Source organism: Scomber japonicus, chromosome 13 (assembly GCF_027409825.1).
Source record: "Scomber japonicus isolate fScoJap1 chromosome 13, fScoJap1.pri, whole genome shotgun sequence".
Lineage (NCBI taxonomy): Eukaryota > Metazoa > Chordata > Actinopteri > Scombriformes > Scombridae > Scomber > Scomber japonicus.
Window position 1 is genome coordinate 9,008,369 of NC_070590.1, and position 25,837 is coordinate 9,034,205.

Sequence of the window (25,837 nt, forward strand, 5' to 3'; positions counted from 1 at the left end):
TTATCAGGATCTCTTTTTCAGGAGAGAACTGTGTACAAAAAAAATGTATATATATGTATATAGTTTAAGCATATAAAATTCACTGACACACATTATACGTTTTTCACAATTAAATGGCATGACGCCAAAGCCACTGCATAGGGTCATAGAGCAGGGGAACTGTGAAATCACTTTTGTTACTCTGAGCAAAACAGTCATAGATATAATGACACAGATACCCAGACGTGTGCAACAAATTGATGACCTGCATGTAGAATCCTGGAATGAGGACTCAGATAACTGGTACACCGACAGTTCTGCCCAAAACCGATACACAGGACCAATCTGAGGACTCGTCCAACCAGAAATAAGCTGAAACTACCAACAGTGGACTAGCAGAAAGTCTGGTCTCACTGTTTGAAGAGAAGCTCAGTGACTCCACAGCTGCACCAGCTGTTCCTTCTGAAACATGCAGTCTTCAGCCAGTGACATATGATGACACAAAGTACAAGCTGCTCATCTTGGTGCTTTCAGAGTTGCTAATGCATACTACAAAGAAGGCTTGGACATCACTGCACCTGACAGATTTTAATAGGGTCATCCAGAATCTGAAAGATAAGGCATTGAGAGAAATCCATGCCCATGCCAATCACATTGCCATGACCTCTTTCAGGTCTGCAAATTTGCTTCTGTAAGCTCTTACATCACAGGATCCAGTCAATGACACATTTTTTATCACAGCCCTGAGATGTCACCTGACTGTTCTCACTTTGATGAAAAAGAAAAACGTCCTATTGCAAGGTTCTTATCTATGGGAAAAGCTATTGTAAAGCACTTCACCACCTGCATGTCCAATTCACTGCCCAAAGAAGAAGACTGATGGAAAGAAGAAACACTTTGAGATATTCTCCCGGTGCTCTAGTTTCCCACCATATTCCCAAAACATGTGAATGAATTAGTAGACACTTTAAACTGCTGCTAGATTTGAATCCTTAAACCACTGAAATCCAGCTTACAGGTGATAACTTTTAGTAGCTTTAAGGTTGTTAATATCACAGTACTCTGAATTTATATGTATTCTGTCATCTCGACCTAGCTCGTCATTGAAACTATGAGATGTTTACACTGAGTGAATATTCCACTCACCCTTGACTGTATATAGAGATGGATGTCATGGCAGCTCCCCAAAAGTAAGAAGCCAAAACATCTGGATAACCCCCTAGTGACTACTGCAACATAGGTCCTAAATTGATATCTGTGACAGCTGCTCTCAAATCACTATTAGGCGGATGGAGGTTTGAGAGCGGTGTCATAGCTGGCACTTTATTTTAATTGAAAAAATAAACTATGGAATACACAGTCAGGCAAACACTGCGTCATGCATACACTCTACAGTTTTACATATGAGGACATTATGAATGTGACATATATAAGATGAAAAGATTAATAATAATAATGATTGATAGTAATGATAATAATAACAATAATAGTAATAATAATAATAATAATAATAATAATGGTAAAAAGAAATACATCACAAAAGCAAGAATGCAGCTCCAGGAAAGAATATATTTTGGCTTCACTTTTTCATGAGATGCCTCATCCATATTTATCAATTGACCTCAAATTAAAAAGAAAAAAAAAAAAAGTAAACAAAGTTCTGTTAGTTTGAACATTTGACTGCATAGCATGTGTTTTTAATGACTGACCCACAGATGGGCTGCTACTTATTAAAGGCTTTTTTATATACTATTCAGATGTCAGACATCTATGTTAAATATAGTCAGAGTTCCCAGAGTGCACCCAGTCAAACATACTGACTGGGTAGACTTGGATATACCAACTAGATCAATTTAACACTTTTTTCCTAACTTTTAATAATTTGTACCAAATTGCATCACCCTTTCTCTGTAATGAATCATTAAATACCTGCACATTTTCAGGGAATCAGAATGAGATGAATTAGGAACCTGTAAAATAAAGCCAACAATTTAATTTAGCAAACAATAAGAAATAAATGGATACAGAAACAATCACGGGATATATTTTATTTGAGTGTACACTGAATTTACAGTATATAAATCCAAACCCATTCTGTCAAAAAAAACAAAACAACAAAAACAACCCTCCACTTGAAACTTCCATAGAAATGAATTGAGTGAACAAGCAAAAAAAAGGTTATAGACAGCAATGATACAAGCTGAACAGACACCAAAGTGCAAATTATCTGTGGAACTGAAGAGAAAATTTACAAAAATATTCATAGATTTTCTTCTTCTGTCAGAAAGCAGATTTGTCAATTAATAACAATTTCCAAAGTATTTTACAATCTGAAACATTTTGACTAATGCCTCTGACACAGCATTTAAATAGAAGTGGGACACAAAAACTCTCTTTTTTAACAACCTACATTAGTTTAGAAGAGGGTGCGTTGTACATTTTGTCTTTATTATTATTATTATTATATTAAAAATTAAGCCAATAAAAAAATGTCTCAATAAGTTCCCTGCAGGTTTTCAGGCTGTTTGTTCAGGATGAATGACCGCGATTATACTTAACTAAACACCTATATCTTCTTAAGTTAATCAACGTAACAGTGTTTTAATTTTTCTTAACATGACAAAGGGTTCTTTAGCTTGGATACATTTTTTTTTAAAACTGTGTGTCTGAAGGGAAATTGAGTTTGGATTTTGAAAAAGCAGACACATTTTTAACTCCTTTTGAGGGAAAGCAATCAAAGGACATCTGAAATTAAAACTACATTATTTTGAGAAATTCACTGATGGAAAGGTTTTAAGAGGTAACTTAAAGAAAAAAACAACAACATGGCACACTGATAAAAAAATACAATATTTTGCAGCGGCTCTGGGGTTGTCAGGAGGGAACTATGTTATGCTCTTTCTATCAAAAACGAGTTGTCAAGTGCTACACAATCACAAACAATATATTTATTTGTGGAGTGAATAAAGACGCAGGAATTGCATCTGTGCCTCTATATCAACACAATGATTGCATGTTTCATTAAAACAAGCTTTTATATAAAGTGTATTACATGATAAGATAGTTACATCAAATAGTGGAATTATTAAATTAGATGAGAAGTTAGATTTCACTTTCATGTCTCTGCATTAAGTATAAACCTCCCACCAGCTTAGTTTAGCATAACTAAAAGTAGGGGGAAACAGCTAGCCTGGTTCTGTCCAACGTTTAAAGATATACTTGCAAGCATGCTAAACCTGAAAAATTAACACATTCTTAATCTTAATTGTTTAATCCACTCAAAAGCAGAATTCTAAATACTAGAATTTGGGATAACTGTGCACCTCGTAATTTTGAGCAGCGTGATGACAAGTCACCACACCCGGCTGTTGTTCGCCAAAAAAACTGCTACCACAAAGTTGTTGTCTCCCCCCCTCCCAAAATTTTCAACTATGCCATTGAGAATAATCTTGGTTACTGTTATTTCAGAAACAGTAGCAACATAAACAAACATTTTTTTCATAAACATTTCCCTTTAGTTCAGATTGTTTTCTGCTGCTTGCTGTTCACACATGGCTGTGTGTTTTATTAAGGGAGCTCAAGTTGTTCACCATGAAAATAAAATGCTGGTGAAGGGAATTAATTATCAGGCAAATAAGAGAAGAGTTTAAATGTAGCTGACTCTGTAGCAGGAGCGTTCTTTTTTTTTTTTCCCAAAACAAAATTCAAGCAGAATGAAAAGCAGCATCAGCCAAAAGCGCATTGTGGTTCACTGATCAGTCAAATACTGTAGAGGAATCATTCTAAAGTCAAAACAGATCAACATAAAAAGCAAAACTCTTTCAAATAATTAGAAAATAGATTAAATATCTGCATAAGCTTAAAACATTTAACAAATCTCAAACATAGTTCTAAAATCATTTTTTCCAGCATGATGAATTTTACAACACAATCACAATCAAAGTCAAACAAATCAAAGTTGATCTATGAGACAATCAGACAGACAGAAACAGAATTGTTTTGGACGTTTTTCAAGGCTGGACCGCTCATGTAACATTGAACAAAAATGGGATACAACCCGCTATGTTGTGAAACTGGTGTGATTTGACATATCTGTACAGAGGACCAGCTAAGAACAATGTTTCCTTTAAAAAGAACATGACTTATGAGCATGGATAACGAGAACATTTCCCAAATTCAGTCAGCTCATTTTCAACAGCACTTTAAAGGGTTTGATTTACCACAATTACTAAAAACACCATGAGTTAAGTAGTTTGGGTGATGCTTCTGCCACTTACAGTGCTGAGCTTCCTGCCTTATCTTTGTTGTATAATTCAAATATTTGAAGCTCAGCTTTATTATTTACCAGGCCGAGTATCACAGCAGCGATAACATTCACTACAGTGTGCAAGCGAGTGCACAAAGAGAGTTGGTTGGGTAGCATAAAAAAAAAAAAAAAAAAAAACCTTTAAAGCTGGAGTGTGGGACTTTTGTCTCTCCCTTCTGGTGGTAAGAGTGATTACAAAAACAGTTGTTGACACACTTATAAAGTAATTTAGGGTCTGCTGTAGCTTAAATTATTCTGTTGCTACTGTTGCAGCTGTAAAATGGTGGATAAATTATTTAGCGAAATGACTAATTTCATTATCAGAATTTGATCCAATTGGTTCAAAAACATTTGGAAAATGTAGAAGAGCTTGACAATTAAATTATTTTATCCCCAGTCAAGTTAGCAGAGAGCTGGCGTGGCGGTAGTCTCTAGTGTGCATGCTTTGCCCATAGAGTCTGCTCAGTACGCACTCATCCAGCTAGCGTGGGAATGTCAAAATCAAGACCAGAGTAAAAACTCTTTAGAGAGATTTATCTGGTGGCAATAGGCTTAATCAGCAATCTATGAATTTGTTTAGTAGAGCTTGAATGTAAGGGATGATTAATATGTAAAAGTTCCACACTGCAGGTTTAACAGCCAGCTTGATGGACAGTTTTAAAATTTGTGTATCTCATTTTTTTATTCCTTACAAAACTGTTCCAAGTTTTCATTCTACTGTAACATATCAACATAGTACCAACAAAAACTACACGTCCAGTAATGTCCATCCTAATGTGGATACATCTGAATAAAAAACATGCTTCCATCCACACGGACACTTTTCTAAATCATTGCCATTCATGCTGCACCAATGATTATTTTCATTACATTTCATTAATTCAATTTCTTTGATCTTAATATTTCAGAAAACGGAGAGCCAAATGACAATTGTTTTGTCAAACACACATAACAATACAAATTCAGATATTGAATTGAATTTGATTTAAATCACAGATAAGTGTGAAGCTGGAACGAGAGAATGGTATTAGTGAATCTGTCTTAATCATTTCAGAACTGAAACCAACACCAAACCAGTTAAATCTCTCTTTGTTCCATTTGTTTTGGTTGTTATAACAACATACTTAATATTATAATTATTGACATAATCTGGTACTGAGCTACCATCTGCTTTTTTGTCACCTGTGTGAATGGTGAATGGTTTTCAGATGTATTTTTAGTTATGAAAACAACCTCACAGGGCCATTAGCTTGATCTGAGCTCTGACCTCTGACCTCTGACCGAGCCCAAGCCGTATTCCTTAAAATGAACCCCTACACTCAGATTGTGATTCATTCACTTGAGACTCAGCAGACTATTTGCTGACAATCTGTGGTCACTTGACAAGTTTAAACTCTTGCGGCACACAATTTAGAGGAAGGTGAATGTTTTAAATATGAATTGTGATGCTACCTTAGTAATATGCATCACCGACAGCAGATGATTTAAATGGCTCAGAAAGGCATAATTGCTGAGGTAACAAAACAGATCTCCTCACAAATGCACTGAAATGTACTGACACTGTTGTTTTTAAATATGAACTTCAATATTTAGAACTGAAAGCACAATATAAAGACTGTAACTAAGGAAAAAAAACCAAAATGAAACCTCACACTCGGTATAGTAATGAGGCACTGGTGTACGCAAAAAAGCAACATTATCACGAATAATTAATATAAGGCTGTAACAGTGCATCTCTCCGAGGACTGCTGGGCTGTGTTAAAATATCTTTACACAAGGCTCGTTAAAAAATGCACAAACACACCTGGAACGCCACACACACATTTTCCAACAACAGGAGTTCGACACACATTCAAAAATTGAAGTGACCTCGAAAACCAGCTTGACTCTAATTGCACACTGTCTGACTGTGCTTTGAGTCGCACATACACACTAAAATATTAAAATGAAGTACACTTAAAAATGCAAAGATTGCTCAATTTGTCTAAGTGTGGTGTAGATGATCTAGACTGTCCCACAACGAAGAAAAAAAAAAAGGAAATACCCATATTTACTCACTATTTGTGACTTCTTCAACTATGATACAAGAAATAGCATTTACATTGCGGCACACTATCAGTTTAATTTTGGATTTCTGCAGGTAGGATCAATTAAATAAAATACTGCAGCTCCGATGAGCACTGATTCATTTCAGGGTGAAAGGACACCATATGTGTGTGTTTTTAATCAAAAGCATGACTCATCATAAAAACATGCCTACGTGTATATGAATGCACTATCGGGGAATGTAACAAGTAGCTGGGGATTCTATACTACACAAGTATGGACGAAATATGACCATAAAGATAAGCCAAGATGAATCGAAGAACAGAAACAGCTAATTTAACAGCAAAGCTGCCTACAACAGTATATATGTAGAAGTGCAGGTGCCGGTACTGTTCAAGCTATACATTAGAAAATATTTTAATGGGTATCAGTTACAGAATCCAGCACATTTGCATCGTTAAAAAAGAAAAGAGACACTTCTCTTTTTAGCTGCAAGATAATTTTGGGACATCCATCTGAACAAGGATGGAAAACATTTGGCCAACTGTCTAAAAAAATGTGTTGGGAATAAAAGGTAAGATAAAAAAAAACTGTAAAACAATTTAACTTAATATTTAAAATATTTGATATAAACAAACAAACAAAGAAAATATTTTTGGTGATGCAGGTCACCTGTCCTAGAAGCGGTACTCCTGTACTGTGCAACTCAAACAAGGGAAAATAAATAATTGGTAAGTAATTCCAAAAATTTGTTGAATTAATGTCAACAGATCTACAGATCCCCAAAAAGATAACAAATGCATTTGGTCGTTTTTTTCTTCTTTTTCTTTTTTTTTTAGCACGGGTAGGGTTCTGATTCAAAAATATCGATTTGCTGTTCTCAGTAGCCTATTCTAACAACACTCACTTTCAAATACTTTCTAGCAAAGATGTCCCTCTGTAAATTCATATTTACACTGTCTAAAAGAAGCTGCAAACAAAACCAAGTTAGGTAAAAACACATTTTGGCACATTTGCCCACTTTTCCTCTTTCTGCCTGTTTCCTATTCATGCCATGACTTGACCTCAAAAGAGGTGCACAACATTAAAAATAGCACAACGAGGCATCCTATGTACACCTGGACATGCCTACGATAAAATACATCCACTTCTATGTGTGAATGAGTCTGTACAGCAATTTACATAATGTGCTGATCGTTGTCTTGTGGGTTATTAATAACCCTCTTTACTTCCTAATGCTGCAGCAGACTGGAGGCAAACAAAACGGAAAAATAAACCAAAAGACAACTTTGTAAGGATTTACTGATCTGGATTGAAAGTTTCAAGTTTTAGTTGTGTCTCCGCTCCCTTGTCAGAGGTTTTGGTTTGGATTTCTGATTGTTTCAAGTAAAACTTCAGTGGCTCTTTAAGATCACAGCCGATGAATAAAATAGAAAAGAAAACATTTTGTAAAATTTCATACCTTACTAAACCAAATATCACAACATATTGCTGAATATCATTTTCAGTATTTCATCTGGAGTGCTGTTGAGCCTGATTTGTCACTGAATCTGTCTTAAAGCAGCCTATCTCTACACATTCTCTATTCTCTAGTCTATTTATCATTTGCAGCACTCTTCCATGTCATTCCTCAACATTTAACAGTTAAAACCACAGTTATAGCTATCCCAACATAATTCATGCAACGTCTACGTGCTTAAAAGACAGGGTTCCCACACAAATGCAAAATTCGTCATCTTTGTCAAAACTCTGCGAGCTACGTAGGCCAGGCATGTCTGAACTGAACTAAAAGCTTTTCCCTATATTGTTTCCATATTGTAATTGCTAGCCCTATTAATAAATAATTTCCCCATGTTTTTCCATATCTGTGTAGGAATCCCGAGAATACAATCAGAAGTCTTTTCTCTTCTCTGTTTATCTTTTAAGTTCAGATTTCACTCGCCAAATTCACAGTGGAAAACCCACTGTCACACCTCCTCAAAGATATAAACCTAGACCTCCAAACTTTCAGTCTTCTGCTACAACTTAATATTTAGCTGCCTGGGGAGTGTCAGATATGGTTGAGGGTGAGACTACTCAACAGAATCAGTGACAGTAAATAAAACATTTTGCAAAAAAAAGAAAAAGAAAAAGAAAAAGAGAAGTCAAGATAAGGTTTGGATAAGCACGGGCAGGTTACTGATACTGCATTGTATCGTCGTATGGATTTAGAAGGGAGTGTGGGTATACTGGTGCCAAAACTCCAGATGCTGCCGTGCTTCACACCCCGCTTATGTCCGACACAGTCTGGCAGATCAGTGCAGTCCCACTTCCTGTTCGTGTTAAAACGGGAGATTCTTCAGCTGCTCGAAGGTGATAAAGAACTGAGAATGGTATTAAGGAAAATATCTCATTTCACAAAAGGCCGTTCAGTGGACCAAATTGCATACCTTTCCTACTTTGATCAACCAGACATAATATAAATGTGTGCACAGCAGGGATGCAGGGATATTGGATTTTCTTGCAGATATCAGATATACCAATCCTTTCAAACTAATTTAGGCCCATCACCAACATACGTACATATTTATTATATTTTATTAATCTTTTATTACTTTTTATTTGATTTGGGTATTCTTCATTTTGACATTTTTTATCCTACCTCTGGTGTTTCCTCACTGCAAGTTATCATAGCTTTTCCTCAGTTCCTGTTTTTATTGAGTCATTTTTTAATGTTTTTATTGAGTCACTTTTTATTGAGTGTTCTGTTTCTTACTATGATTAGACTTCCATGTATCATGAATAGCATTATAGAAGGGACATCACTATCTGGATCAGACATGTACAATCCTATTCAAGTTTATTTCTAGAATTCCTGAATCTTTCCAAGAACTAGAAATTATCAGGAATCAGATTTCCATGTTTTTCCTCACCTGTGAAGGAGCTGTTTGCATATTAAAGGATACAATGATGTTCCAAGGCCCCAGTCGCAGCCAGTTAGGCCAGAACCCCTTATAGAGAGCAAAGAAGCCCTCGTTCTTCCACGTCTGCATCACGCCGTCCAGTGTTCCTTTGTACATGGGGCCTCCTGACAGAACTCGCTGGTTCATCATGCGGGTTCGAACAACATCTACAGGGTTGGAGGCCAGCGCCCCCGCCAAGCCACATGTGAAACTTGAACTGCACAAAAAAATCCAACATGGAAAAAGATTAACAGACAAGCCCAAAACTGAAGAGTTTCACTACAGGTTCAAATGTGAGCCTTTTGAATTTGAAGGAAAACTCACTCAAGACACTCCACCTCAAAACACTTGTAATATGAGTATACGATTTTACAAACCAGAAACTTATTTCTAAAGTAGAGACATGAAAGTGGTTTAAGAACTGTGAGCATAAAGGATGACCACCCCTGACTTCAAAAGAGTGTAAGAATAAATAAACTTACATGAAATGTGTCAGAATGGTGTCTCCCATGTAGCCAGAGCGAAGGAGGTGCTTCTTCGTTATGTCATAGACAGGAAGTTCCACCCCGACGACAATGGCTGCTCGCTGTGCTGTGGGGATGACACCCTGAGGAAGAAGAGGACAAGGAAAATAAGTCTTACACTAACACCTCAACCACAGTCTGTTGGTCGGCAGCTATTTTTACAAAAGAATAGTTTTGTTTATTTTTTTAAGAAAAAATGCCCTACAAAGCTGTCAGATCAGCTTTTCAAATGTGATGATATTATGGTTTTCTGAACATGATGGCAAACTGAATATTTTGGGGTTTTGTACTGTTAGTCAGACAAAACAAGACATTTAAAAAGGCATCCCAATAGGTTGTGGGGAACTATAAAAGGTTTTTAGAAATATTTTATGATTTTTTTATAGACAAGATCTATGGAGAGAAAATCATCCGTAACCATACAAATGATCCTCAGTTGCAGCCCTATACTAGATAAAAAGTGCCTTTTTAGAAGGGCTAGCTGTTTCCCCCTGATTCTAGACGTTGTGCTAAGCTAGACTAAACATGTCCTAACTCTTGGAAAGGCATCAAACAAGAGTATGTACTCAACATGTCGGGAGTATTCCTTGAAGATTTGCTCGGTTTGGTTTTGCTGATTTATCGGTAACGCTGGCTGTAGTACGCAGCTATTAAAGGAACTTTTAACATCTTAATACATACTTTGCACATACAAACACACGCATCCCTAAACACAGTAATCCAGCACTCACTCTCCACAGCCCTCTGGTGCCCTCTGTCTGGTAGATGTTGATGAAGTTGGACATCATGCTGCCTTGGAGCAGACTACCCTGCGCCTGCATTCTGATCTGAAACAAAGAGACACAAAAACAAAAAATTGGTCAAATAAAACATATCATCTAATCTAAAGCCTTTAGAAATATAATTCAATTACCAAATAATTGTTAAAATCAGAACAGAATATAAACTTTTAGTGCATGTTTTAAAATTACTCTTTGTTCAAGAAAGACAACCCTGACCGCAGTAAGTACTAACTAGGCGCTGCTTAGATATATTGGCAAACATATAAAAGCATTAAGAATCACCTTGAGGACGTCAGTGGGATTGGCCAGTGAGGACGACAGGACTCCAGACACCACACCACAGAAGACGTTGATGACCATGGTTTCATCTGTCATCAGATAAGAGACAAAACATGCTTTAATTTACAAAGCAAACAGAAACACACAAATGTAAAGCCATAAAGACTAGCCTATACTTAACTATGAATAGATGTCTACAGGGACGGTTTGTTATTCCCATTGATCATAATGTTAATCATGCATGTTCTCCAATTCTTTGAAATTATGTCATTTCAATACACTAGTTGATCTTGTTTAGGAAAAAAAAACATTTGTGTAATTATTTAATAGAGTAATTGATAAAAGGCAACAGACCTGATTTTTTTTGAAGGGCTGTGAGCTATTTCATAAAATGTGATAAAAACTGTCTTATCTTATTACCAATGACTAAAAATAGTAAAGAAAGCTACACCTCAGCGTATATTTTTCTATGAATAGCTACAGTAGGCTTTATAGACAAATGCTTCTTCTGAAGTTAAAAGCAGATTCATGACTTTTTTTGTATTTGTAGTCAAAATCCTTACACACTGGAGTCCCTGTGTGAGTTTGTTAATTAGTGTCATATTAAATAAAGCATCCTGATCCAGGAATCACTGCAACAAAGAGTAACAGGAACTACTGGTTAATTTGGGGTTGTTTTGTCTCATTTATTTCTATTACGTTCTGTACTTGTAACTATACACAGGTAAGAAACTTTAAAAACCCTTTCTTATGTTTTTTAATAGACGTCTGCCTTTAGTTTCACTTTGGTCATAGATATACTGTAATTTAGAACAAATACAGTGATCACTTAAAAAAAAAGAAAAAACAGTGTGCTCTGTTCCAAACCAGATGTGAACTAGAGTGTATTGAAAATAACACATTAAGAGATACAAACTTGTGAATTTTTCTTTTTTTCCCCCGTGCTCTTTGTACCTAGCAAAACCTACAAAATTGAGATTGTGATGACCTATGTCGTACAACGCTGAGAGAAAGTCAGAAAAGACAAAAAAGGTATCGACAATGCAAGTATTCAGATTCTGAATCAGATTTTAAGAAAAGAAAAGATTATTGTGGATTAGGACTCACAAATAAATCATTATGTCTAATTTGAGTCATATTTGCTTTAACTTACTTGGAAAGTGTAGGAACGGGGTAAACTTAAATCAATGTAAGATGTTGATCACAAAGCTACAAATAGTCAAAATTTTCTTGCACTCGTCTTTTTCTCATCATGAGTCAAACCCCACCTGTCTGGCACTCCAAGCAGATCAAAACAAACAGAGATTTATTTGAAATTGCTGTTGGAGGGACTGCACGCTCGGTACAGCACCATTGTTAGCAATTAGCCTTGTAATTTGTCAGTGTTAGCAAGTAATGGATCTCATTAGTAGTAACCCAGTGTGGTGTCTACAGTGGAGTAAGAAAAAGGAGGAGGAAAAAAAATGGATTGAGTTTAGAACAATAGTTACAGTGATCCTTGATCAATCTGACCAACAGTTAGTGTGGCCGTCCTCGCGCCGCTCATTTTTTGGGCAGGAGAACGGGCATTCGAATCCCACCACAACCACAGGGCAAACCCAAGCCTGCATCAAAACAAGCATTCAAAACACAGTGGCACCATTGTGGCAGAGGGCATGCAGAATAGAAAGATAAACAATAAACAGAAAAAAAGTGTTTGTATTTTGGCAAAAAAGAAAAAAGAAAAACACATTGAAAAAGTAAAGTCAGGCCTCTAACAAAAACATCCCCTCTTTAGCCTCCAACCCTTCAACCCTCCATTTTCTCCTCACGCTGACATTTATTATAATTAAGAAAGTACAATGAATGCACAACGTATTTCCCCCGGTTCATTGGTGCTGACAAATTTAAAAAAGCTCGTAAATGTAAATGGAGATATTAATACATATTTTACAGTGTTAAAAATATATATATATATATATATAAATATATAAAACAGACTTCAACTACATACTCATATTTTCTATTACCGGTATATTATTTTAGCACCAAATTTTCTGCATATGATGGAGTTGTAATCATTTCTTTTTGTCTATTACCAAAATGTGTAAATTGTATGATAGTGAGATACGGTTGTAGCATTGTCTAAAGGAGCACAGCAACATTTTGAGACATACATATGTGCCTCCTATCCACAAGACCTATTTCAATTCTAACAACCTTTTTCATTAATGATTAATCTGCTGATTAGTTTAGCCAATTACCTGATTAGTTAATTTTGTCTATAGAATGTCAGAAATTAAGAAGACATATTCTGTTTACCAAAGCGTATGTTTATTTCATAGGCTGAAACAAGCAAATGTTTGGGATATGTGCATGACTATAACAAGCTCGGTTACTGTGTTGTATGTAGTTTGTTGAAACCATACAGACAACAACAATTAGTGGTTTTAGGTGGAGTAGTCTGCTGTAACTATATATTGGCAAACAACACCAAGCTGTAGTGACTATGTACAGCATCCCTAAATCCTGTCATCAGAGTGAAGCTTAACATTTTACCTAAAACAGAAACCAAAAGCATATCCTGCTCTCACTGTTTTATCTGGAAACTTGCTGTAGATGTTGATTTTATCACTTCAAGCGTGTGAAGGTTAAATAAACACGACATATATAATTAAGACAACCTTAAAAGTGTTGGTAGGAGTATTTTCGCTTTGGACACAGCCAGGCTATGTTTTTCCCCATGCCTCTAATCTTTATGCTAAGCTAGGCTTATCGCATACTGGCTCCAGCTCTGTATTTAACATGCTGAAATTAGATTTTTATCAATAGTCCCATATCAAGCATATTTCCCAAAATATTGAACAAAAAAAAAAAAAAAACTTTTTCTGTAAGAGTAGTCTGTATAAATGACAGAAGAAAAAATTACAACTTCAGTCTTTTAATCCCACCAATCACTCAGTTAGGTTTTCTACCTTCTATGTACACTAATTGGCCATTAAATATTGAGCAGAGGTAAAGAAGTGAAAGGTAGCGCCAGATAAAAAGAAGGAACCAGTCAAAGGGAAAAGAAGAATGTCAAATAAAGAAGCAGACAGAGAGGGAATAGAGGAAGAGAGAGACTAACTTCCGGTGAGCTACAGAAAGTTGCTGGCGCCAGTCAATCTCTGATAAATGCAGTGTAAATCCATTTGGCTGATAACTGAAGTGGCTCTCTCTGAGCTCCTGACAACAAAGACACACCACATTCAGGTTTTTTGGATTTCCGTCTCTAATGCAGGGCCAGTTTATTTCTGGCCACTTTACCTTTTTAGCCTGTTTACTATGTTTTTCCTTCTTCAGATGTGTTATATGTGAGGTTTTTCTTCTTCTTCAACCTGACAGTTTTGGCCCTGAGGTGCATGTTGTATATACACAAGGGTTGTGCGATTTATAACACAGAAACTAACAAATCTTCACATATTGCCATTACATACCTACTAGTTATTCAAGGAAACAAAACACCACATGATAATGATCAACAATTAACTTCTCTAATTTAGGATTGCAACAAACACGTACTTCACAAGCTTACATTGCCATTAAACTATTGATTATTTTCACAACTGATTATTTTTGTTGTTGTTGTTGTTAAGTGTCCATGGTGTTGTTTAGTCCAAAGATATTAGATTTGCAATAATATATGGCAAAGTAAAGCAGAAAATCCTCATATTTGAGAAGCTTAAACCAGGAAATGTATAAAGTATAAATGGATAGTAGGAAGTAGTTGACAATTAATTTTCTCCACAAATCAATCATTCTCTACCAAGCATACTTTTGCATCCATTTCAATTAAGCTATAAAATAATAAATAAATAATAAATAATACATTTAAGTATTGATTGATTTGTGGCATCTCACTGTAGATTAATTGTTCTGACTGTTTTCATCTGAAATGAAATAAAAAGTATTTATAAATGTAAAGTTTGTTAAGAAAATATCTTGCCTATGTCAGATATGAGGGGGAAAAACACACCAAACTCTTTCACTCTTCCCTGCCTTTCTGTCCTTTCCGTCCTTCCTTTCGTCTTTCCTGGAAGCTCTTTGCCTCTTATTTAGCTTGCAAATTAGTGCCGGCAGATTAACACACTCACTCTGTTTCCAGGCGGGTCAACACAGGTTGTCCCGACACATCCAATCCTTTTTGGTGAAAGTGTACACCCATATAGCCAAAGGTGCATATACAATAAGTATTACTGCTGTGTAAAGAAATATAACCATTGTGGGGCTTCAACAAACTAATCTTTTCATTAGTGATTAATGTTAGAGTCAAAAGTTTTTAAATGTCTTATTCTCTCCAAGCAAAAATATATTCAGTTTACTATCATATACGACAGAGAAAAGCATTAAATCATCACATTCAAGAAATTGCACGCATTATTTAATTATCAAAGATTTTGCTGATACGCAGAAATGTCACAACACCAATACCACCATGGTAAACCGCTGTGCATGTCTGTGTTTATGAATTGATATCACATTATTTACCAATTCTGATAATGTTTCATGAAGTCAAGTGCAATTAGTTTGAGTGACTATGCTTTATTAATTCCTAGAGGCAAATTCTCTTTTCTACATTTCTGAATTGACCACAATTGCAGTCGAGCCCAACAACCACTTCATACTTGAGGCCATTTATGAAACATAACGAGAATATTTGACTCCTGCGACCAGACACACAACCACCACCAACCCACTCAGTGACACTGAAACCCCAGACATACAAGCAAAGTGTCCCAGCATAAATAAAGAGGAGAGAAGGCCTATAAGAGGTTTGTGCTGTTTAAGGCACCAATGAAGATTACAGTCCTAATAGGAGGAAAAGGATTGAGAGAATGCCAGAATGAAATAGAAGAAGAAGAAGAATGAGTAGGAGGAGGAGGAAGAGGAAGAAGGGAGAGCAGGAGAAGACAAAGAGAGAGAGGAAGAAAGAAAAAACGGTGAAGAAGAAATAGGAGCAGGAGAAGAAGAAGAATGAGGAGAATGAGGAGGAGGAAAATGAGAATGAGAAAAAGAAGAGCGAAAAGAAGGAGAAGAACAACAAGTAGGAGGAGGAGAAGAATGAGAAAAAGAGGAAGAAGAAGGTGAAGGAGGAGGAGCAGGAGGAGAAGAAGGAGTACGAGGAGAAGAATGAGTAGAAGGAGGAAGAGAAGAAGGAGAATAATAATAAGAGGAAGGAGAAGGAAGAGGAGCAGGAGAAGAAGGAGAAGAAAGAGAAGAAGACGGACGGGGCGGAGGAGAAGAAGAAGATGAACAAGTAGAAGGAGGAGGAGAAGGTTGTCTTTAAATTTTCAACATTTACAAATTGTGTAGTAAGCTATATCCCTGTGTGTAATGGCACTTTCATCCACTGCATTTGACTCAAAGCTACAAGCATTTTACCTGAAAATACCTGAATTTCATTTTATACATGTTTCCTCACTACAAGGTAAAAGCAGTAAATGTAAGAATTCAGGTTGGTTTGTTGTCCTAAATGATTACCTTTTATATGACAAATTTAGAGCATAAATTAAAAAAAGTTGTACCCAATTAAAACACTTGAAACAGAAACACATTCAAAAGTAAAATATATGACTTGGGCTTGGGTCATGCCCACGGCCTGTTGAGTGTCAACCTGTAGCTCCAAACTCATATATTTGCACATAATTTCCAGGGTACATTTGGATTTTATTAATTTCTTTGCCAGGTTATCAAGTCAGTCACTCTCTCCGTGTGTGTCACCACACAAAGGCTCTGAGCTTTCAACACTGAACTATTATTATGTGTAAAACATATCTCTCATTACACTTCGTTCTGGATAGGGGTATCAGTTAAGTGGCTCAAATGTTAACTTGATAAAATAACTTTGGTGCTCATACTGAAAAACACTTTACTGTGGCTGTTGAGGTTGTTTAAGGTAAAGGTATTTTCTCACTGTAGTCCTAGAGGGTTGACTACATCTTTGGCTGAGTTAGCGTCATCATCAGTGCTTAAACACCGAATGTACTTTGCAAGAGATTGCATCAGCCTTCAGGCAGTCTGAGCTTCAATGCAAATATCTAAATTTAATATACAGTCTGCATGATGTCAGTGTCATTCACACCATTTCCCATTGTTCTTTGTCCTGGCTTCCAGCTGCAGAGCCCAATGAATTGTGAGAGATTTTTATTTTATTTTCCAGACTACCTAATTAATCTTGTAGTTGAAATGCTTTAGAGATTTCAGCTGGCTTTCTGTGACACTGTCAGACTGAATCCAGGGAACTGTGAGGCTAGACTCCCCCCCATGTATGCAGGCTTTAAGTTAAGACCCTGATGATGAAAGACTGTAAAAGACAGATTAGTAGAGATAGAGGTAGAAGACAGGATCTCAGAAGCAGAAATAGTGACACCCACCTTCTGGGTGACTGACAAACAGCCTTTTTAGAGAATTGTAGGTTCCTATCTTGATTGTCCCATAAGAGGCTTGTCTCAACAGGGCAGGAGAAATCCTGGAAGGAGAGATGAAATATGTTTATTATCCTGCACGCTGGGAGTTAAAGGATCAGTGTGTCAGATTTAGTAGCATCTTGGGGAATTGGTGTAAAATTGGTGAAAATGATCCATTTACATCTACACGGAGGCCACAATGATGCACTGCAATGTTTCTACAGTACGGCGAATGGACTAACCAAATACCAGCACTAGAGAGGGCCTTTCACCTTTTTTATGAGTTTCACAGCCACCGTAGGTTGTCAGATGTGCTTGAAAGGGGAAGCAAGGTGTATCCATGTGTTCTCAAACTGCAACCTCACCATTAGATGCCTTTAAATCTTATACACTGCTCCTTTAACTGTGTTAGGCAAAAGTACCCTGAAGGTAGAGGAAGTCCTTATCATTTACTTTCTCTCGCTTATGATGCAAAATAACAAAATGAGTCAGTCAAAATCAGTTTTATTGAATAGTGGGAAAACCGGTTCTACTGTATATTTACCCAAAAGCAGAGATGAATCTTAATAAGCAACTGTTCAACACTTGAATCACTCCCACTGCCTAAAAATCAAAGAACCTCCCTCTCACCCATTTAAAAATGGAATATATTTCCTGTCTCACTGGGCTTCTTTCAAAACTTCAGCTGGCTTCATCTACATCACAGTTCAACCACCCACCAAGTGCAACAGCTCTGTGTGCAAAGCATATTACTGCATATTGTATTGAGCACAAGCTGATTTCATCAGCGTGGAACGCAAGTGTGTTGCAATGAAAAGAAACTAGATTTTCTGAACAGTACATTGAGTTGAACTGAAAGCTCTTCCCAAGGAAAAGTACGGCAAAGACATCTGGGACTAACAGCCGGTCATTCTGCTTAAATTCTGAGGAATCCAAGCGCCTCCCACTCATCCCATTCCCTGTAGTTAAGGTATTCTTAAACAGATGTGTATTAAACAGAGGGAGGGGTTATTCCGATCCATGAAATCCCAGCTCGCAGTTTACAGGACTTAAAGGATCTGCTGCTAGCATCTTGGTGCCAGACACCACAGGAGACCTTCAGAGGTCTTTTGGAGAACATGCCTTGGTGGGTCAGAGCTGTTTTAGTGACACAAAGGGAACCTACACACTATTAGGTGGGAGGTTTTAATGTTGTGGCTGATCGGGATATCTTTTTATGTGGATATACCAGAACAGTAATGTTTCAGTACATAATTCACCTTCACTTAGCTTTAAATTGATAGAAAACTCAAAATGACTGCCACACACAAAAAAGCACCACATATATCATTATTTGTATATTTTCAGTGAATCATTAAAATGATTATAAAGTGGCATGATGGGATTACCATTTAAATAAAGTGTAATGGTAACAGGGTCAAAAACATTTTCCTAATGGGATAGAGTTATTGTTAGTCTTTTAGGTGAAGAACATCAAAATGGTTGTGAATATGGACACCAAAAGTCACAAGAACATCTTTCTACTGTGGCTGCTCCAAACTAACATACACTTGGTAACATCCTGAAAAATCTGTTGTGGTGTCCAAATTGTGGATATACATAGAACATAATGTTGTGTGTCCAGCGCCTAAAATAAAAAGCCAGTTCCATACCCAGAGTAGAGCGCTCGGACGCCCTCCTCCTTGCCAATCCTGAAGAGAGCATGGAACATGCCTTTGTAGCGCACCTCTGTATACTGGGACTGACCCTGGACCTGTAGGCGCGTCTTAGTCAGGTCGATGGGGAATGTCCCTGAGGATCGAAAATATACTTCCATAATAACAACAAAATTGAGGAGAAGAAGAATAAAATTAAGGCAACAGTTTTAAAATGTTGGAGCTGACAAGGATTGGGGTATAGAGGAGGATATTTTGCAAGTATGCTAAGGCCAGTAATATTAATTTCCAGCAAAAAGCTTACAGAATACAGATATATTCAAACTGTCAGGTAGTCCAAGAATTTTTTGTCTCTCATTTTTTATTATCATATTCAAGTCATACTTTCAATATTTTAACTTGTTTGCTTGTTGTATTTCCTTCCTCACCTTTTACAAAACATATTAACGTAATATCAAAAACACCAGCAATTCATTTTGGCCCACACTGTTTATGAGGCAAACAAGAGCCACAATGTGGGAAAAGGCTTAATACATACACATATATATTTAAATCGTGGATATAACTTAATGCATCAATAATAAATGGGGGTGTCAAATTCATTTTAGTTCAAGGGCTGCATACAGCCTAATGTGATCTCAAGTAGGCCAGACGAGTAAAACTATTGCATAATAATCTACAAGTAATATATAATATGTATACATGTATTATAACTTGACTATATTAAAACCATCTATTTACAAAACAGATGAAGAGCCTGAGATGTCTTAAGAAACATTAGTGCAATTTCAACAATATTAGGTCTCAACACTTTGTACATTGTTCAATATATGAAAAGTTTAAATATGACCACAATCAACACATTTTTTTCTGGTCAGGGTGGAAAAATCCTCTGAAGCAGCAGAAAAATGAGTATTACTTTCCTGCAATTTCCTGCAAAGTTATCCAATGGGCCAGACTGGACCCCTTGGTGGGCCGGTTCTGGCCCGCGGGCTGTTTGTTTGACACCCCTGCTCTAATGTAATAACACCATGTAGGGTACAAACTGTGACTAACCGCCAGGTTATTGCACGCAATGAAAACTAGCAGATTATTGTGTATTATACAAATTACAAACTAAACTGTGAGGATGTGTGCCAAAAATCTGACTAAGCTCCAATTTTGTGAATTGTGTGTAAGTCTACAGTGGCAGGACAATTTGCACCAAAGAGCTCTCATATTTCAGCTGGATGCATAATTTCCCTTTTAGAGCCAGTGCTGCCATATCTCAGCAGACGATAAAGCAAATTTCCTCTAAAGCTGCATATTCTGCGAAATGTAAAAAGCTGCTTCTATATAAACGTGCATTGTCATGTTATATCAGTCAAAAGCTAACAGTATTCATGACGACGATGATGATCGCATGTTGTGGTGCACCACGTACCAAATTCTGCGACAATCGAGGCCATCCCTCCATAGATGAACGGCTTCCAGTTCAAGTTGGTCATCTCGGCGTCGGCCGCTGCTGCTTCCACCTGCTGCAGCCCCGCTAAAAACAACAGAAGGCCGCACAGACAGAGGTCAACACAGTGCTGCAACCTCAGACAATACAACATGTCGAGAAACATTGAGATGCAATGATGCTACTGATCAGCGACGGTCCTCAGCATCAGCATCCCAGCCTACTGCGCCGGAAAGAGACGCCCGCAGTGTCCAACACCACAGAGAGAGCCATCATATTCGTTGCGTGGTTGCTATTGGGCGAGAGTCACGTCAATCAAATAATTTGGCGATTCGATTGGCTCATGTGCCGGGAAGGGCAAACCATGAGTGACAGCCGAGTTGACAGCAACAGTGTCACGAGAATTAAAAGAAGTTCATTAATTTTCGTAAAAGCTGCACTTGTCCGAGATGCTTTTTAAATTACGACATAAAAAATCATACTTTGTAAGATACAGTGAGATACAGATACAGTAAAAATCACAAAGACATGCATTTTAATCTAGTTTAACACACAGATGGCCGTCCCCGTTAACTGGGACAGATGGCTTGTGCTATGCTAAAGGCTAGTCAGCTATCACTTCTAGAAATGACTAGCCAGCTCGTTAGCGAGGTTACAGTTTAGCAACTAGTTTCGGTTAAATGTTGCCAAAAGTTCACGTACCTGTTGTGTCGATAAAATCCTCCACCAGCTATTTGACTTGATTGTCCATGACTTCACACTTGTACGTCGCTCGACTTTAATAAAATGCAAGCAGAAAAGTTCTCGCCCGCCGTTAGCTTCCCTTTTTAGCTAATGTCAAGCCTATTAGAAATGATACGAACTGGATTTCCGCTAATACTTTCAAAATAAAATTCCTTTGTTGACGAACTGTGTTTTTCAGTGTAAAGTCACGTGTCTTCTTGTGAGATATAAAAACAGTAATAAAACAATTCAATCAAATGTATTTAAAATGGAAAAGAACCCAAAATTAAGCAATCACAGAGGGGGGATAAACTCAACAACACCAATATTACTTGTGTACATAATGTTAAGATTATTTTCTGACTTATGGACTCTACTGTACTTCAGAAATATTTAGCTCACTGAGTTTCATCAACAAATTTGGGAGAATATTACAAATATATTTTTAGAATGATGTGTTGTAAATAAAGTAGGCCTACAATTTCCCCATGTTTCCCATAAATGTTTAGCTTGCTATTTTGTGTTGGACATATCGGGGAAAGTCTGGTTTGAAAACATGTTTCACTCCAGCATTTATTTGCACACTCAGTTGCCAGTTCATTAGGTACACATAGCTGAAACTAATGCAGTCTAAATCCAGCTGCCCTGCGACAAATGCTGCTGTCTTCACAAAGGTATAATGTTCAGTTTAGTTTTATGGAGGTGCTGACTAAACTTTATGATGATTTTTAGGCTGCAGTTTTTGCTGCTGTTAAATAGTATTGTGTTATATCGAGCGGTGTAAATAACATTTTGTCCAGCCTATCTATATCAATGTGGGGCTATAACCTTCATGAAAACATAATTTATTGCCAGGGTGTAGCAGTAAACTGCATTAGTTTTAACTGTACCTAAAATTGAAACTGTGCATTTTGAACTTTGACCAGTACAGTGAGGCATTCTGTATATTATCAAGAAAAGCAAACACAGTATTATGTTGCCTACTAAAATACCATATATTTCTGCTAGTAGTACTTATACCCCGTGTGTTGTATCATAATGATAAAAATTAAATGTATCAACAAATTCATGGTCTACTTAGTCCCACCATCACCAGTATTTGTTTTAACCAACAGATCACACAAGCCTACTCTTGCAAAGGTGAAGAGCAGGGAGTGAAGATAGATATAGTGTAAACATGAAAAATAACACAAGAAGTTAAAAAGTGATTTGTTTTATTGAAGTGAATCTGTTTACAATATAATTCAATACTCATGTTAAGTAGGTGCTAATTGCAGTGTGAAATAGGACTTCTATTTGTCAATCTTATCACCTCAATAGTCCCAGGATGTTTTTTCTAAATTGAATTTATTTAAGCAAACACTTTTTAAAAAAAATCATACTCTCCTGAGAGGGGAAGTTATTCCTCTGTGTATGGTTACACATTCACATTCTCATCTCTGAACCAAAAGGTAGCTATTGTATTTTCCATTTAGATACACTGTAGTACTTTTCATAGTCTGTTATACTTTCCTTATATCTTTCTCTGTCTGAATCAGTCTTTACTGACTTATCACCCCTTTCTCAATTTAACAAATTCTAATTGAAACCAGCAGCTTTTCAGCTTTCAGGTGACCTCCAACCTAAAAATGCAGATTTTTCCTGCATCGCTCATCTTTTTTGACACTAAGGCAACAGATGGGAGACTGTCAAACAACAAAACATCAACAAATATTTTTCCACCAAATGGCTTAAAACAAACCATTTTTGTTTTCCTGACAGGCAACATCACTGTGAACTCAAATTGAACACTTTTCATTGAAATTGCTGCTTAATTATTTAAATGTAAAGTTTCAATGAAACCACACAAACAAAATTAAATTGACTTTAGCACAAATCTCAGAAATATCTTAAAACCTGGATAAATAAAACCGAAACAACATTATATGCTTGTCACTGACTGAAATTATGTGATAAAATATCAACCAACTCCTTAACCAAGTAGTTTTAGTTGCTTAAATTTAAAATAAATGCTGCTGATGTGTCCCCATATGATCTGTAAAACTTTCAGATGTGTTGACTTAGTTTATTAGTGAGGACTTGTTACACACACAGTTACACAGCAGTAAAGCTAAGAGTTAGGCAGCTATTGCCTAAAATCTATATTAGCTGATGAAGTCTCCGTATGATTCCCTTTGCATTATAACCTCACTGACTTACACAACACATTTAGGCTGCAGCTTTCAAAAGCCAATCATCTGTTTTTTTCTCCTGTAGCATGATGCTGCAATAGTGGAATTTAGGCAACTCCCTACCTTTTAATCCTAGTACAATCATACATAGACACACAATCAAGAATGCATTAAGCTTTGCAAATTTGAATTTACAAACTGTTGCCTTCAGAAATATGACACCAGAAATCCATAATACAATGCAACTGTGAGCTGTAATTTTACACACACAAGTGAAGCTTTCTTGCCCAGTACTCATGTTTCCTCCTTCCCTGTCATGGTAAATGTACATGTTTGTTGCTCTGTCACCATCACAAAGAAATAAAGATGCATGTTGAGTCATGTACAACTGTGCCAGGTATTTGCAAAGTGCAAGCCAAATGTTGTCATGGTGTTTGTAAACTTAAGTAGAGTCGAGGTCTTCATGGGTGCTCTTGGCTTCTATTAACCAATGTGGGCCGTCAATCTAATTGAGTATGGTTAGCGGTCTTTTTGAATTTAACAGGTCAGATCTTGTGTCAATATGTCTGATAGTGTCAGTAAAAATGCCATGCATTGTTGCTCTTTGGCTATTTCTTAATTGGTGTCATGCTGCTGCTGTTCTATCTCTTTTTGGCTCTGTCTGATCAGGTCTTGTTATACTCAGGTCATTATCAGACCTGTTCTGACTGTCCTCAGGTCCCTTACAAATGGAGTCTGCTCTTTTGCTTGCTTAATTAAACATGTTTGGTTGGGTGTTTCCACAAATTTTGGACCTGGGAAGACCTTTAAAATGCATGTTTTAAAGCTCCACTCTGCTCCAAACAGCACTCACACCACAGTGTCTACCAGCCACAAAGCAGCTCCTCAACAATAACTCTGTGGTAGTTGTTACTGGAGAGGTGAGGATTTATTCTTCTCCTAGCCAGTTCAGGAATGTTAACCAGCAACCTCCTGGTTACAAGCATATTTCTGGAAGCATCATGCCTCTGTTGTTGTAGCAAAAAAAACAGATGAGAGGTCAAGCTTGCAGGAAAAACATTGGACTGCTGATGTCCACTCCACCTCACTCACATCTTGCACAGCAAATACTAACAATGTTGATCTACATGAGTCAGTAAAAAAAAAAAAAAGTCAGAGAATTGCAGTAGTGAACACAGCAGGGGGTTGGTGGAGCTCAATCCAGATAATACTGAGCTGATGGAAACTCCACAATCCAAAAATGGAGTGACATCTTTTAGCTGGTAACGCACTGCTGGATGGCATGCTATATAGCAGTCACAGCAGGCACGGGGGCAGCGCAGGTACATGGTTATTGGTTCAAACACAGGGTCACAGAGTGGTGCGCAGCAGCCGAATGACACGCTGGTAAAGCTGCTGAATGACAGACACCAGATTCCTGCGGGAAGGGAGAACAAATGGGAGTAGGGGGATGAACAGTGAGAAGTGTATAGAGAGAGAAATGTAGAGAGCAAAGTGGGAATGAGGAAAAGGGTGACTTAAGAGAAAGAAAAAAACAGATGTAAAATGAAGAATACTGAAAGAGTCAGAAGAACAACCATATCAGCCTGAACCAGCATGCACAAATCATTACTTCTGTGCCTAAAATGATCATTGCATTGTTGTCTATGGCCTCAAGTAAAAGACCACATGTTGGCAATGGCATTTCAAAGCATTATTTAGTATTCTGAGTAGATGACAACTTTCATAAGGTTTCAGGAGTGGGGTGAAAATGGTCAATTACTTTGTTTTGTTAGTCTCTCTGAAACTGCTTTTGATTAGGAACACAGGCTATTGATTTGTTGCACACATAAACTGTAGGGGCAAAATCAATATTAACTTAACTTGGGTTGCCAGTCAAGTAGAACATTTGGACCCTAATTCAAAAATATACCCATATACCCATTAATGTCTTTAAATTTAAGACTAAAAAGATCTTTTTTGCTCCACTCTTAACTATAATGCTTAATAAAACCATAATCATTATTAACTAACTGATCACATAATTGGGTTATTACTGAACAAGAGCAGCAACATGTACAAACACAGTCAAACAGGGCAAGAAATGTTGAATTTGGAGTAACAGTGCACTAACATCCATGCTTCTGTGTTGTTCAATTGATTGATTGCTATATATTAATTGTACAAAAACTCCCATTTCATTTTCATAAAGAAAAATATGACAGGTGTCTAGGGACTCACCGAGCTCCGACAGAAAAGCAGTTGTTGCGGTTTGGGTGAAGGCAGAAGATCGAAGCCACGCAGTAAACACAGCATAACAACATGGACACCAGCCGTCTCTTTAAAGACATCTTTAGTCTGAAAGAAACACAATCACAAGTTTTACATCTCTACAACAGACCATACATGAGCAGGACACGTACAGTGGTACAAACACAAATCTCTAGTTAAGAACATTTATTGCTTTTTGTTCAGTGTAGATTGTGGCTGACACAAAGACACTGATAATACTGTTGAACTGGCACACCTGGCATTTGGGCATTTTACTTCATGATTTCGGTTGAAAGTCAACGTTTCTGAAGTGC

The 25,837-nt window shown here is 37.0% G+C and overlaps 1 protein-coding gene across 2 annotated transcripts; it reads right to left on the reverse strand.

Moving 5' to 3' along the window:
* Positions 1–7,869: 7,869 nt before the first annotated feature.
* slc25a14 (solute carrier family 25 member 14) lies at positions 7,870–21,189 on the reverse strand. 2 transcript variants are annotated; one of them, XM_053331981.1, is made up of 9 exons: positions 21,082–21,189; positions 20,362–20,466; positions 18,936–19,074; positions 17,251–17,345; positions 10,862–10,947; positions 10,529–10,624; positions 9,756–9,880; positions 9,277–9,490; positions 7,870–8,694 (listed from the first exon to the last, which is right to left on the reverse strand). In XM_053331981.1, exons 2-9 carry the CDS (start codon positions 20,423–20,425, stop codon positions 8,653–8,655), a joined length of 861 nt encoding a protein of 286 aa, XP_053187956.1. In that variant the 5' UTR covers positions 20,426–20,466; positions 21,082–21,189; the 3' UTR covers positions 7,870–8,652. The 2 variants fall into 2 exon arrangements, with proteins under 2 accessions (XP_053187956.1, XP_053187955.1); XM_053331980.1 differs by lacking the exon at positions 21,082–21,189 and having other exon boundaries at positions 20,362–20,485.
* Positions 21,190–25,837: the final 4,648 nt, after the last annotated feature.